Source organism: Erithacus rubecula (assembly GCF_903797595.1).
Source record: "Erithacus rubecula genome assembly, chromosome: 5".
In the NCBI taxonomy this organism is placed as follows: domain Eukaryota; kingdom Metazoa; phylum Chordata; class Aves; order Passeriformes; family Muscicapidae; genus Erithacus; species Erithacus rubecula.
Window position 1 is genome coordinate 33,890,626 of NC_136687.1, and position 13,288 is coordinate 33,903,913.

Here is a 13,288-nt window from a genome sequence, read left to right on the forward strand (position 1 = left end):
TTCTTTGTTAGAATAATGAACAGTCATTTGCAAGGAGCATTTTCAATTAAGGGGCAAAACAAATTCTTACTATGTAATTTTCCAATATTTTTAGGTTCTTTTATTTTTAAACAACTGAGAAAGCAAGTCCAATCACAGAAGTCAAAAAAACCCCCAGAACTAGTTTACATAATATAACAGACCGCCATAAGCTCTACTGTTTGTCTAAAATAAAGTCCATTTATATTCCATATGGTTACAGAAAAAAACATAATTATTGTTAAAACATAGAAATCACTTTTTACAGCATGTCAAACAGCTGCTTTTGCCTTCATCTGCAAACTCTGCCACCAAAAAAATTCCAACTGGTTTGTAATATTAAACCCCAAAAATCTTTTAAAGTGAAGTATTGAAACACAAAAGAACCTTCATATAATAGGCTACCAATTTACAAAGATTAATAAACAAATAAATAAATCTAATCAAGTCTCACACATTCTTGGTTTGATCATATGTTTATGGAAGTCTTACACCCAGTTATGTCTCTTAACAGAAATCTTAATATGGCTTCAAATAATGAAAATGTTGTGTTTCTTTGTATACTGACTGGTCTCCATCTGTGCTGCTGGTCTTAAAATGTGTTGGGTAAGAGCACTAAAACACTCAACACATCTCTTGCAGTCAAAGTCTGTGGACTTACTTGCACATTTTAGTGTTTAGGATCAAACTGACCCTCACTTTGTCAGTGTTAATGGAAGCCATAAAGTGTTGGTGCTCTCAAGCTCAGCATGAAAACTTATATTTAAAAATAAAAAAAACAAGCAAAAAGGTACATATTTGTATGTAAGTTTTTTATTAAGACTTATTGAACAGTACAGATGGTAAGATGGTATGTAAGACTGCCTCTTGGGTGCAATATTCAAGTTCCAGCTGGAATGTTTCCAACAGGATGTAAACCATGGTCCTCAAGCCCACACTTTAAAAAACATATTACTTAGCACACTGCTAACAAATGTCAACACAAGAATACATTGCTGTAATGACTTCAATTTACAAAAGTGCAAGGAGGGGGGAAGAAGCTATTTGAACAGTCTTTGAAAACAAAAATCATGGGTGTGGGGAGGGAAACCAATACACAGATGCATGAATAAAATATTTATTCAAAGCAATAAAAGCACTGATCATTACAAATTCAATATATTAAAAATTTAATGCTGTACAAACATACATATTATTTCTGGTATCCACAAGTCTCCAGAGACCAGGTCTGAAGACCTGTGCTTTCAGGTATTGCCAGTGATGGGTTTGGTGTTTTGAACAAGCTGAAGGTTTCTTCAATTCTGAAAATAAATATTGTTAACATACACTTAATAAAATAAGATATAAAATAACTGACTTGCTTTTAAATTCCTAATTATCCAAAATACTAATAAGCAGCATGACCCAATACACTTTTCCTCTGCAATTGGTTTCTATTTTAAATGTCTACCTTATATCAATAAACATTAAGTACACAAAGAAAGAAGTAACTCACATAATAAAATTAAAATCACAGAAAAGGCTAGAACTTTTTATAGGCCATGCAAATCAAAAATAGAATCTCTTGCCTGAGAAAAATTGTAAAGCAACACATTTCTCTTCAAGCATAATAAAAATATAACTAAAAAATTTTATTATAGATCTCAGAATTAATATCAAATACATCTTAATATAGTTATTTTAATGCTTAAATTTGCTTTACTTTTCCTGAAATAATAAGAAACAATTAAGATAACAGGTATTTTTCAGGAAGAAAAGTTGCAGGTACCAAGGAATTTCAATCAGGAAATAAGTAATACTCCTAATTCTTATCAACCATATTCTAAACACTCTTTAATATCTAGTTAATACTATTAAGAGTGCTTTCTATTGCTTTTTAGAAACCAAAACAGTGACTCATCCCACAAATACAAAAGTGTAAGTGGATTTACTATCCAGTAGAGCCATAAGGAAATGCCACACCTGATGTAGACCTTTGAGATTTGGAACACATATGTACATTCCCTGTATGCCTTAGTCCAGTATGACTCCCTCCTGGGAAATAAATTCCTTCTGCCCTTTCCAATTACTTACATTTTACTTATCTTTTCCATTCTTTGTCTTATTGTCTCCTACAATTTAAAAGCAACAAAGTTAGTGAATCCTTCAAAGCTGATATTCTTCAGATAGATTTTCAACTTGAAATTCAGAGAAAATGTGACTTTTAAGCTCTGTTTACATATGAAAAGTGTTTTTATAAGACAGACCTAGACGTAGTTTTGCATAGTTTCCATGTTTTTCTATCAGTATATACAACTAATACCTATGCTTACTTGTTCTCCTGACCTCAAAGGAAATCAACTGAACATTCACCAGTCATGCTTACCTTTGAAATGTCTGTCAGATGATGAGAATTAATGGTCATGTCTTTGGGAGACTGGTCTGTGGATAACAGTGAACTGCATCCAGACGACAGAGGATGACTCTCTGGCATCTCCTCGTTCCTCTCTGTATCTACAGAGAAATGCTCAGTTTTATGTCACCTTTGCCTTTTTGCTCTCTTTTGCAAGGTCACCTATCAAATAACTTGATTTACACAAGGTAATAACAGAAGAGAATGCATTGTTTAAGGAGGGAAAAGAAAAAGCTGCTATGAAAGTCCAAAATAGTTTTCTCATTCTTTTAAAACAAGTGCAATATTACACTATGTATAATATATATAATATGCAAAAAGCAAATTCCAAAGACTAAGATTATTTTCTCCTGATTAGAGCAAAACCAAAGCTTATGAACATCTGATTAGAGTGCCAAATAGTAATTTCATATATTTACACTATTTTTACTGTAAACTGCATGCTCAAATATGTCCTTAATTTGTGCTAAGTAACCTGTCATATAAGTAGCAGAATTTTTTCCTTTTTTTCCCACATTTGGAAGGCTGTGATATTCTTTGCAATTTTATATTACTATTGTCAGGGAAGAGAATTTAGTATCTTGAAAAAAAACTGTGTTCCCATACCCATTTTTTAGTAATGTCACCATCTCTACATCATACCTTTGGAACATACTTAGCTACATTATTTTGTATCTAAAATTCATATTAAACTGGTTTTTAAACATCTAAAATTAAAAATTATTTATTTGGCGCAGCTGTGATTTCTGAAGAGTGCTACAACCAAAAAGAGCCTGAAAGAATTCCAAGTACTATACTCTCAGATAAAAGACTGTCCCCGTAACTTTTACACCTAAAATTTCCTGAATTTAGAAAAGCAGGAATAACAAATTCATATGAATTTGGGGAGTCTAAAATAAGAAAATTCTCTTTCAAAAACCATCTACCTGTTTATTTGATTACGAAGTCCTCAAGTGTCAGTAACATACCACCAAACTTATCAAAGGAAGTAAACATGTTGCAAGCTTTCTATGTCCTGTAAAATACAGGTCTCATTTCTGAGACTCCACAATAAAAACAAGCTTTGACATAACCCAGAACTACCTTCCTAATTTCCATGGAAACTGGATTACTGAGACTCCCTTTCAATTACAATTCATGAGCTCAACACTGGACAAAAAAGCCTAATGTGTGAGAGTAAAAAATAGAATATCCTCCTTAACACTGGTGGTAGGAAAAACAGCTGCCACAAGGGAAACACGCCAAATCAAGGAAGAGAACAGAGGAAGGAGCTAAGGGAGCTAACAGAGCTGAGGGCTAAAGAGCTACCATTGAGGAAGACAGAAGAATTACTCATGGCCTGGGCAGTGCTTTTAACTTCTTTCCCACTCAAGTCTGCTTTGTTTACTTCTCATATGTTATCAAAATTAAACAGAAGTTGGAAATGGAAGAAAAAAATTTTGTCTTTCTCTTCAAAACAAGAAAGCTTATCAAAAATGCCAGTTGGATAGCTGCTAACTGCTTCAGAGATGAAATACAGAAAACATTCAGTAGAGAGCTGAAAATCAAAAAAGATTATGAATAATGATTTGTCTGAGCCCCATTAAAAACAATAAAACAGCAATCTAAAAGATATTAATGACAGCAAAAATAACTCCATTTGTTTTTAAGAACAGTGTATTTTTAAAACATGATAATTAAAGCCCAGATGACAGTATTGTTTTTCACAGCTTTAGTAACAGAACCTTGATTATATTTGCATTTTTGATATTTTAGTAGCTATTTGTAACCATTACTTACTATGCTATAGCAACCAAATAATGTAAAGAATAAATTAGAAACATGAAATGATGAGGAGGTTGACTTCTAATCTGCAGTATGTTTTTAAATTCAGAGGTCACAATTGCAGTTATCTACTTAAACTATTACAGTCAAGGCCAGCAAGAAGTGTTTAGCATATCTACATTAATTAAAAGGAAAATCATTAATACTCACCAGGAGATACTGGAATTGTACTAGAAGTACTTTCTTGATTTATATTGCTGAACTCTTTTGGTGAGTCTTTCTGAAATACAAGTTTATTGCATTTTAGCCATAGATCCTGTTTAAATGATCTTCTGACTGAACAAAAGTATATTTAAGTACTAGGTATGTATGTATTTGCTCACTACACCATCCAGATATGTTGGCACTGCACAAATATCTTCACAGGACTAAACAATACAACATTTCCATAAATAGTGCATTAAAAAAACCTATTTCATAGATTTTTTTTTTTTTTTTAATATCAATGTTGCTGTTCATAAAGAGGTCAAAACCAGGTCAAAACACAGTGCATATAACTTGGTTATGGGTAGAATGGACAAACAGAATGCCCTCAGCCTGTACTAATCATTTCATCACAACATTGGTTGCCATTAGCTTAAAATAAGTGTGCCTTCTACTGCTGATTGATATTCAAAAATACAGCCCTCAGTCCTAAAAAAAATAGCCTATAGACTAACTGAAATTCATTCCACCTAATGCTTAGTACTCAGAAGGCTATTTTAAACTGTTTCTCAGGCTCCTAAGTAAGAGAGGGCTCTTTTAAGAAAGATTCTCAGTTTAACTCAATCCAACTTTTAAAAAGTTGCTCACAAGAAGGAAACAATAGTAAACTTTCTAATTTCAAAGTAAAAAAATGCAACTCTCAAACAACATCCAGACTTTTTTTTTACCAATAAATTATCATTATGCTTTGACATCTTAGCCTTTATATACTGGAGTAACTCCATCAGCTAACAGGAGAATACTACATCCAAATAAATGAATGAAGGAGAAATAGTAGGCATTGCATGAAAAAATGCTGGAAAAATTGTAATAATGTCTATCTCTTAAAAAATACAAAAATAGCATCTGCATAGACCACGTCTGTTCAATTCCTTTCACTGAAGTGGATTTGGTAGCTTTCAGATTTTCCCAGAGCTAAATGCACAGCTGCTGCTGCTTTGGCAACAGCAAAAGACAGAACTTGGAGTGTTCCTGCTAGGTCGGCTAGATGCCAAAAGGTCCCTGAAAAGTGCAACAGTGAGAGAAGAGTAATTCTGAATTGTTTCTGAATGTGTGAAGCATGACTTGGATGCAATTCTATTAAACAAAAAAGCAGCAATTCTGTGGCCCAAAGCATAATTTCTTAGTTTTCAAATGTCTATTGCAAAACAGTTTTGAAGACTATGTATAAATACATATTTATATGCTTATATATTTGTATATACAATGCCACACAGAAACTATAACTGAACTTGTTTTGGCAAGTGAATTCTTTCAGTAACACACAGTACAGAAATATAATTATCTCACTGGAAATTGCTGAGTGATAGTTTTGAGAGTATTTTCCAAATACTATCCAACCACACAAACAACTGCAATAAACATGTTACTGAAGCAGTAATAAACCAAATTTACAAAAACAAAAGAAAAAATCTAGTCTGAAACATGAGCTTTCCCATGTACTACAGTAATTTCTTGAAAAGAATACATTTGAAACAGGAAAAAAATTGTCTATGGCTGTTCACCTGAAGGCCCCTTGAGACTGCTGCCAGAAAAAAAAAATTATTATTGGTGGTATTATTTGGACATATGTCTACTGATCCATAAGAATCTGATTTCAGATGGCAAATCACTTGAGCTACTACTGATCTAAAACTTTTTAAGTGATTGAAAATATCTATCCTTACCAATTAGAAATAATCTAGTGAGCAGTCTGAACACCTGTCCATTTCAAGACTTTACATAACTACCACACTTCCAAGGCAAAGAGTATAAGATGTCTTGTATAAATTAGCAACATTTTCAAATTTGTGGGGTTAGCAACATGTGAAGAACTCCTGGTCATGAATAAATTCAAAAGTTTTACAACTGCAAAAAAATAAATGCAAACCCACAACGGTTTTCATCTTCTGGAAAGCACACAAGTTGCATTAGAGAATAAAATTTTTGGATCACACAATTAATTTCAAAGTCATGCTATGGTTCACTGCAACTCCAAATATTACATGTGTACATATATAAAATTACATAATGTGCACACAATGACCTTTCAACAGCATGAAAAATAAGCCAGTCTTAATGCTACAAGAGGATTTATTTGGTATGCCAAATATATCCACATCACAACTATAGTGCTTTACACATTCAGAAACACAATGAACATCACTGACAAGAAACAAGAAGTGAGGGAAGAGAGTGGAAATAGGAGAAAAAACCCATTGATTAGGCCAGAAATGTCAAGGGCCAATAAATTAAACATAGGACTAAAATAAGAATTAACTTTTTTATTAACCCTGTTTTCCATTGTGCATGCTATCCATTTTTGTCACTATCATTTGCAGAGAACGAAGAGTCCAAGTTCAGAACTTCCTTCTATAACTTCAATAGTAAATAAAATGACACTGAATCATTACTAACAAGAAAAGATGAAGAGTTTTAGTTCAAAAAGTATCAGAGAATAGAATGTAACAGTTGAGAAAAAATACTATCAACCTCATAAACAGCACTTGCATTCAGATCGTGCCTTTAAAACCAGGGAAAAAGCATATCAGGAGGCAGGGAGGGCAGAAACAGACCAACAAGATTGTGTTTGGGCAATTTTTGTTATAGAATTAAAAGAGAAGTTAACACACCTTTTGTGATTGTAACAACAGTTCTGTTTCAAGAAGCAAAACTCGATTCAGTAAGTTATTCCAGTCCTTTTCATCTATGATCACCTTTCCTTGCAATTTCTCTTCTAAAACTTGTAGTTTATCTTCCATCCAATCTAGCTTCTGAAGCTTTTCCTGGAAATCTGCAAGCTGATTCTTTAAAAACTCAATTTGTGAATTTTCTTCTATGACCTGAAAATATTGATAAGAACATGTCCTCTAATTTCAAAACAAAAACAATTCATCATTTGATCAAATGAATTAAGTGCAGTCTTCAAGTTCAGTAACCACATCCTGCTACATTATAAAATTACTTTTCTTCCAGAATCACCAAAATATGCCTACTCAGGGAACTCAGCTTTTGAAAGAAGCTGTTGATAGAACAATCTTGAAAGAGACAGTACAATTTAAGTGTCTCTTGCTTTTGCCAACTTTTTCAATACATTTATTAATGTATTCAGGAGCTGCATGCTCCTGAACTACAACTGTAATATAAAAACCTTTATCCCTTTAGAAAAATCCTGTAGAAAAAGACAGCATCTTAAAAGAGAAGTTCTTACTTGTTCACATTTAACTTCCACAATATCATGATCTAGGCATAATTCTTCTTCATTCCCTTCCTGTGCTGGAAGGGGTAGTGGACGAAGGTCACCACTAACTTCATTTCCAGAGTGCCTTTCCACTAGAGGCTTCATCTGGGTATGTTTAAAAACAAACAAACAAACATAACCAACAAAGAGTTGGTATTATTCATTACAAGAATATTTCAATTCATTAGCCAAGTAATAACACATAAGACTATTATTTCAGTATTTATTTAAGTCTAACTCTCTTATCCCAACTGGTTACAAAATACAGAAAGCAATAGCAGGCAGTTTAACTTTTTAAAAAAATCAGAGAAATGAAGGAACTGTGAAACAAACATGCACACACTTCACCATATATACTCTGTACCTTGTTTCCTTTCTATAACCAGTAATGAAGACATGAACATCTTCTTTTAATGTAAAGGTTGTTAGATTTCTAAGTTTGGACTGGAAAATACACTATTACATACAGCAAAATTCATATACATAGTTCCAACAACAAAACCATGACTAAAACATCAAGAAGAAAAAAGGTTTAACTAGGAAGATTAGAATTTTTCCTTTTTCTTGAAAACTATCAGCAAATAGCCCTATGAGACACACATAAGTTTCTTTTGAAGGCTTCCTTTAGAGAAAATGAAGAGAAATGCAATTCTTTCTGGGTGGATTAAGTCCTATGATACTATCATAAAACAAAATAGAATACTTAATGATTAAGAATGGACAATTACTTTGCAGCATCTTAACATGCACAGATTCCTCGATGTTTTAGTTAAGGTGAAATTCTCCTCTTCTAGGGGATTCTTAAAGCACACATAGCTCTCTCCATTCAGTGCTACTATTAAACAGCTAGAAGAGACAGAGAAGCCATTCCAAATACTTTCCTTGCACAGTTTTCCTTGATAAAAGCAGTATTTTCCTTATAAGTAGAAATCACCAACTACTAACAGGCAGTCATAGTCTTAAAAGTTTTCTACAATTTTATTTTGCAGAAAATATTAAGAAAGCTGCCTTCTTAATGTGCCAAGAGTGGCATGATGTATAATCATATTTACTCAATGCATAATCATTTTACCTTTGTAAAACTAAAGCCAAGAGGAATGCCACATTTTGAAAACTTGCTGAACAGATTCAGACAACAGATCAGTGTTTTGAAAGCTGTGTTGAAAACATGTTAGGTCAAGCACACTTCACTCTTCAAAGACAATGTAGCTTCTTTGTCCCATTGTATCTTTTTCCATTGATACACTTGATATAATTCAAATATAGCACAAGCAACAGCACTAGGTCATTACCACCAAGACTTTGAGATCAACTACTCAGTAAAAGAGAGATGCAACATCCCCTGTATTTCAGCTATTATTTCAGCCAACCACACTTTAGGGAAAAAAAAACCAAACAAAACCCACCTCAAAACTGGTTTGATTAAGTATTAAAAACTAAATGAAAGCAAAAATTTCAGCAAGAGCCTGACTTGCTACAAACGAGATTAACCTTTAGACATAAAACATTAAAATTATTTTCATACCTGTTTGGAATTCAGAGCACTGCCCCTTGGATCAGCAAGACCTTTACCACAATTTGACCATACTTCAAATTTAACAGGTCTGATTTTTTTCCTCGTTTGGGATTTAACCTCCAAAGACAACAGAAGAAAACAACACAGAAAGATTTTCAGGATTCCACACCCACTTTCTAACACAATCACTGACAGTCAGGAATATTTCATGACACAGACACACAAACACATTTAAACCTCTGTAGTACAAAAATGTCTAAAAACAAATTAAATATGACCCAAAATTATAGAGAACACAGATCCAGCATTGAATGCCATACTTTCACACTCACTAATGCCCATGCTAGATTGCATCAATAGACACTTATAAAAGAAAAAGAAAAGACAACCTGGACCAGAGTTGAAAATAAAATAAATACAAAAAATGTAGTTATGTCTTCAAAACTGACAAATTAGGTATACAGAAGTCCTGAAGACTTGGTAAAAACTCAAAGAAAACAAAATCCTGTAAAATATAAATACTAGCAATTCTTTTCATTAAAGTAGAGACTGATACTCATCACACACTGATAAAAAAATGCCATTACAAATACCATTGATGAAAATGAGATTTGAGAAATAAACACAAGTGTCATATTTAAATTGTTACAGAAATCCAACAAATGAGGTGATTTTGCTTTGCCCTTAAATTTATCTGAAAAGTTTATTGATTCACATGTTGACTGTATCAAGAAGTGTAAAAGAAAATATATCACTTACTGTAAAGACAACAATTAGATTTATCTTCATTCTAATTTTCTTAATACTACAAAGTATTGGCAGCTTCATGTCTTGAAGGAAAGCATTCAAGCATTTTACAACAGAACTTCATACTAACTTTCCATTATCTGGTCCATGAGCAATACTGCATCTTCAAACAGAAGCTGAAGACCAGTTTATCTGCAGCATCAAACACTTCAAAAGAAACTTATAATAACAATTTGATCAGTACCTTACTAGAGTTATTCAACTCCTTATGTTTCTTCACCACGCAGTTGATAATGTCACAAACAATTTGCATTTTTCTTTCTGCAAAGCCAAACTGAAGAAACTGCTCTTTTGTTAAAATTGGTTTATACTGAAATTGATCTCGAAGAAACTGCAACAAAATAAGAGTTTATTTCACTTTGAAAATCACCTCACAATTTGCTGTAGAAATGGCATGCTCATATTCTTATTTTACTGCAATCTTTTCTTTCATCCTGCACTTCAGCAGTTAAGCCTTTTCTCATTTGATTATTTATATATATAAATAAATATATAGCTGTTTCTTTTAACTAGGCTTAAAACATACATTTAAGGCCTTCCTTTCTGGAAGAGGAGCTATCTCCCCGTTCATTCACATCCCTCCTGTGAACTTCAACTCATAGTCTTAAGATTCAAGAAATAAATTACTATAGAAATTAATACTAAGAAATTTAAACTAAAAGCTTTTAAAGTGAATGCATAATAAAAAGCTGTATTAATCTCAGTAAATGCATCAGAGGGCTACATAAGGCTCCCACAGAACCCTGCAAAGCAGTCTCACAGATGGAAAACTAGTCTGAATAAGACAATATTTCTTAATTCAGCAATCCACCAAACATGCTTTTTTAATATTTTAAGGACAGTTCAAAGTTAGTTTCAATCAGTTAAGAATTTGATTCCAATTTATAAAAGGGTAAGTACTCAACTTTATGTACTAAAATGGCATAGTGTTTGAAAATAGCTGTACTTTTTAAACTGTGCTTACACTACAATATTTTGAGTTTCTTATGGGTTTTTTGGTGCTTAAGATTTTTGCCAAGGTCACATCTATAAATCTTATTGTCCAATAAATATTTCTGTGTTCTTCCAAACTCACATCTAAAAATATTACTGTTTCTGCCAAGGTCTCAAAATTGAGATTTGGTTACCACCACCTATCCTTTAATTTCATTAAAATTTTAAAACTTGTAAACAGTGACTTACTACCCATCTGAAATCCTAAAAGAACTAAAATTCATGTTCATTGCCAAAAATTTTCACTGTCTAGTAAAGCTCCCAGTAAATGTTTAATTTTTGTGAAGTTGTACTGAATCCCATGTTTCTTTTACAAAGAACATGAAGAGATACCTTATAAACAGCTTCAATAAAACGCAAGTCACTCTTGGCTGTCAGTTCCACACCACACTTTACCAAAAGCTCTGCTATGCAAGTTGAAAAAGATGTAAAACAATAGCTGATGATAGGTAAAAATGCAGCTGGATCACCCTTTACTAACCTATTAAGAAACAAAAGTATTTTACACAGCAGAAAGTAACAAAAGCCTTTCATTATATGAATTCAAACATTTAACTTGAAAGGAATAAATAAAGGTAGTATGTTATATCCAAATCTCTTTCATTTTAATTTTTTTTTTTTTTTGTCCAGCCATGTTTCATTCAGCCATCTTTGCAGTTATCTGTAAAATGCTAAAAGAAAATGGTTTTGTGATCTTCATATGATTTATATATTGTCAAGTCTAAAGCCCACCAGCATTTCCAGCTCAACATTCAGACCTTTTTTTTATTTCTGATCTTTACAGGACAAAATTTCCCAAAGGAAGTTTTGCAAGCACTTCCAAAAAACCAAAAAGGTGAGATTAACCGAAGCAAAGACAAGAACAGCAGAAGAACAAGACAGTAATACAGCTCAGGAATTGTTCTAAGGATTGCTCAGAAGAGCAAAACTGCATGCTTTTATATTCCACACAGACCACACTCCTACTTCCCACAGTTGTGTTCTGTTCATTATCACTGGGTGCAATGCTAATACTTGTTTGCACATCTTGCTGTCATCATGTATTAGCACAAGTTTTCACTCTGCCACTTACACTGTATAATTCACATCTCTTGGATAATTTAACAAGCGAAGTCCTTGTTCTATTTTTCTTAAGCTTCCATTTAGGTCTCCTGTTGCCATTATTGCAAATGCTATTCTTCTTTCAGATTATGAAGTAAACACAAAAATATGTCTGTACAAAAAAATATGTACATAAAAATTAAAAAATGCAATAATCACTTAAATTCAGCTTTCTGCTAGAACCTAGGAGATAATTACCTGCCACTAGCTTCACTAAATTTCTCTTCTTGCTACAAAACAAGTATCCTGAAGCCTACTAATCCAAGCAGTGAAGAGGCACAGTCACACAGCCTGTAAATGAAATAATGCTCTCAGAGACAGTTAAAGCCTGCATTTACAGTGGGCTGGGTTTGTTGTGTGTGATTTTCTTCTCATGCTTCTATGGTGTTTAATCAGCTGTCATCAAGATTAAGCCCTTCTCATGTGTTCTGCCCTTGTTAAAATAATTTTCTTCCTACTTAATCATCAGATTCCTTTAATTTAATCATTAGGTTCTGGGTAATTAGTTGCACTAGACAGAAGTACACAATACTTACTGTTAAAAGCTTGGAAGAATTTAACCAATTACTTGGCCACTGAGGCAGCTGTTCTTCCTGCATTATGTTACAATGCAATCCATTCTTTGGTTTTGCCAATTTAACTAGCTATTAACACAAATCTCAAAGGATCTGACATAAAACTGAAGCTCTATTCTGCAGTGCAAATACTCACAGAAGACACTCTCAGGGTTTTGTCTAATCATACAGGCTGTTTCCCAAGAGTATTAACAATCATTCTCTTTACACCAGACCTCTGGATATAAAAACTGGTAACTACTGTCACTACAAAATAGCTTAAGAGATCATAAAAATAACAGGTCCGTAGCAAATCTTGGGAAGGCAAACCTAGGAAAACGAGGTACACAGATTTTATCTGTAGAAATTTGTAACAGAACTTGCAGAGCGTTGGCTGTAAAAATCGAGTATACCAAAGTTTCAAGATACGATAATATAGAACTTTGAGCAAGTGGCTCAAAGGACAACTCTCAAAATACGTATGATATTCAAAGTATCAATGTAAAAAACTAAACAAAAATACCAAAACAAACAAAAACTAAAAAAACTACCCCATGCAAGTTACCAAGTATGTTAACACCGTAAATGTTGAAATGCCCAGTAACTGGACTTTTGGTTTCTTCTGAATCTAGACTCTCCTGTTGCATAGGGCTGGGGGA

At 33.1% G+C, this 13,288-nt stretch overlaps 1 protein-coding gene across 8 annotated transcripts in view; it reads right to left on the reverse strand.

Moving 5' to 3' along the window:
* Positions 1-1,119: 1,119 nt before the first annotated feature.
* The window catches only part of CEP44 (centrosomal protein 44), a 494,127-nt gene continuing 481,958 nt past the window's right edge, over positions 1,120-13,288 (reverse strand). Inside the window, exons 1-11 of one of the 8 annotated variants that reach the window (XM_079305694.1) lie at positions 12,612-13,274; positions 12,047-12,154; positions 11,308-11,455; positions 10,166-10,312; positions 9,184-9,291; positions 7,629-7,763; positions 7,051-7,260; positions 4,385-4,454; positions 2,384-2,511; positions 2,092-2,129; positions 1,120-1,319 (exon numbers count right to left, since the gene is read on the reverse strand). In XM_079305694.1, the coding sequence (XP_079161820.1) occupies positions 1,211-1,319; positions 2,092-2,129; positions 2,384-2,511; positions 4,385-4,454; positions 7,051-7,260; positions 7,629-7,763; positions 9,184-9,291; positions 10,166-10,312; positions 11,308-11,455; positions 12,047-12,135 (1,182 nt within the window). In that variant the 5' untranslated portion in view covers positions 12,136-12,154; positions 12,612-13,274 and the 3' untranslated portion in view covers positions 1,120-1,210. Of the gene's footprint in view, positions 1,320-2,091; positions 2,130-2,383; positions 2,512-4,384; positions 4,455-7,050; positions 7,261-7,628; positions 7,764-9,183; positions 9,292-10,165; positions 10,313-11,307; positions 11,456-12,046; positions 13,275-13,288 lie in introns of those variants that run through there. The other 7 variants (XM_079305695.1, XM_079305693.1, XM_079305697.1 and 4 more) reach the window with 7 other exon arrangements.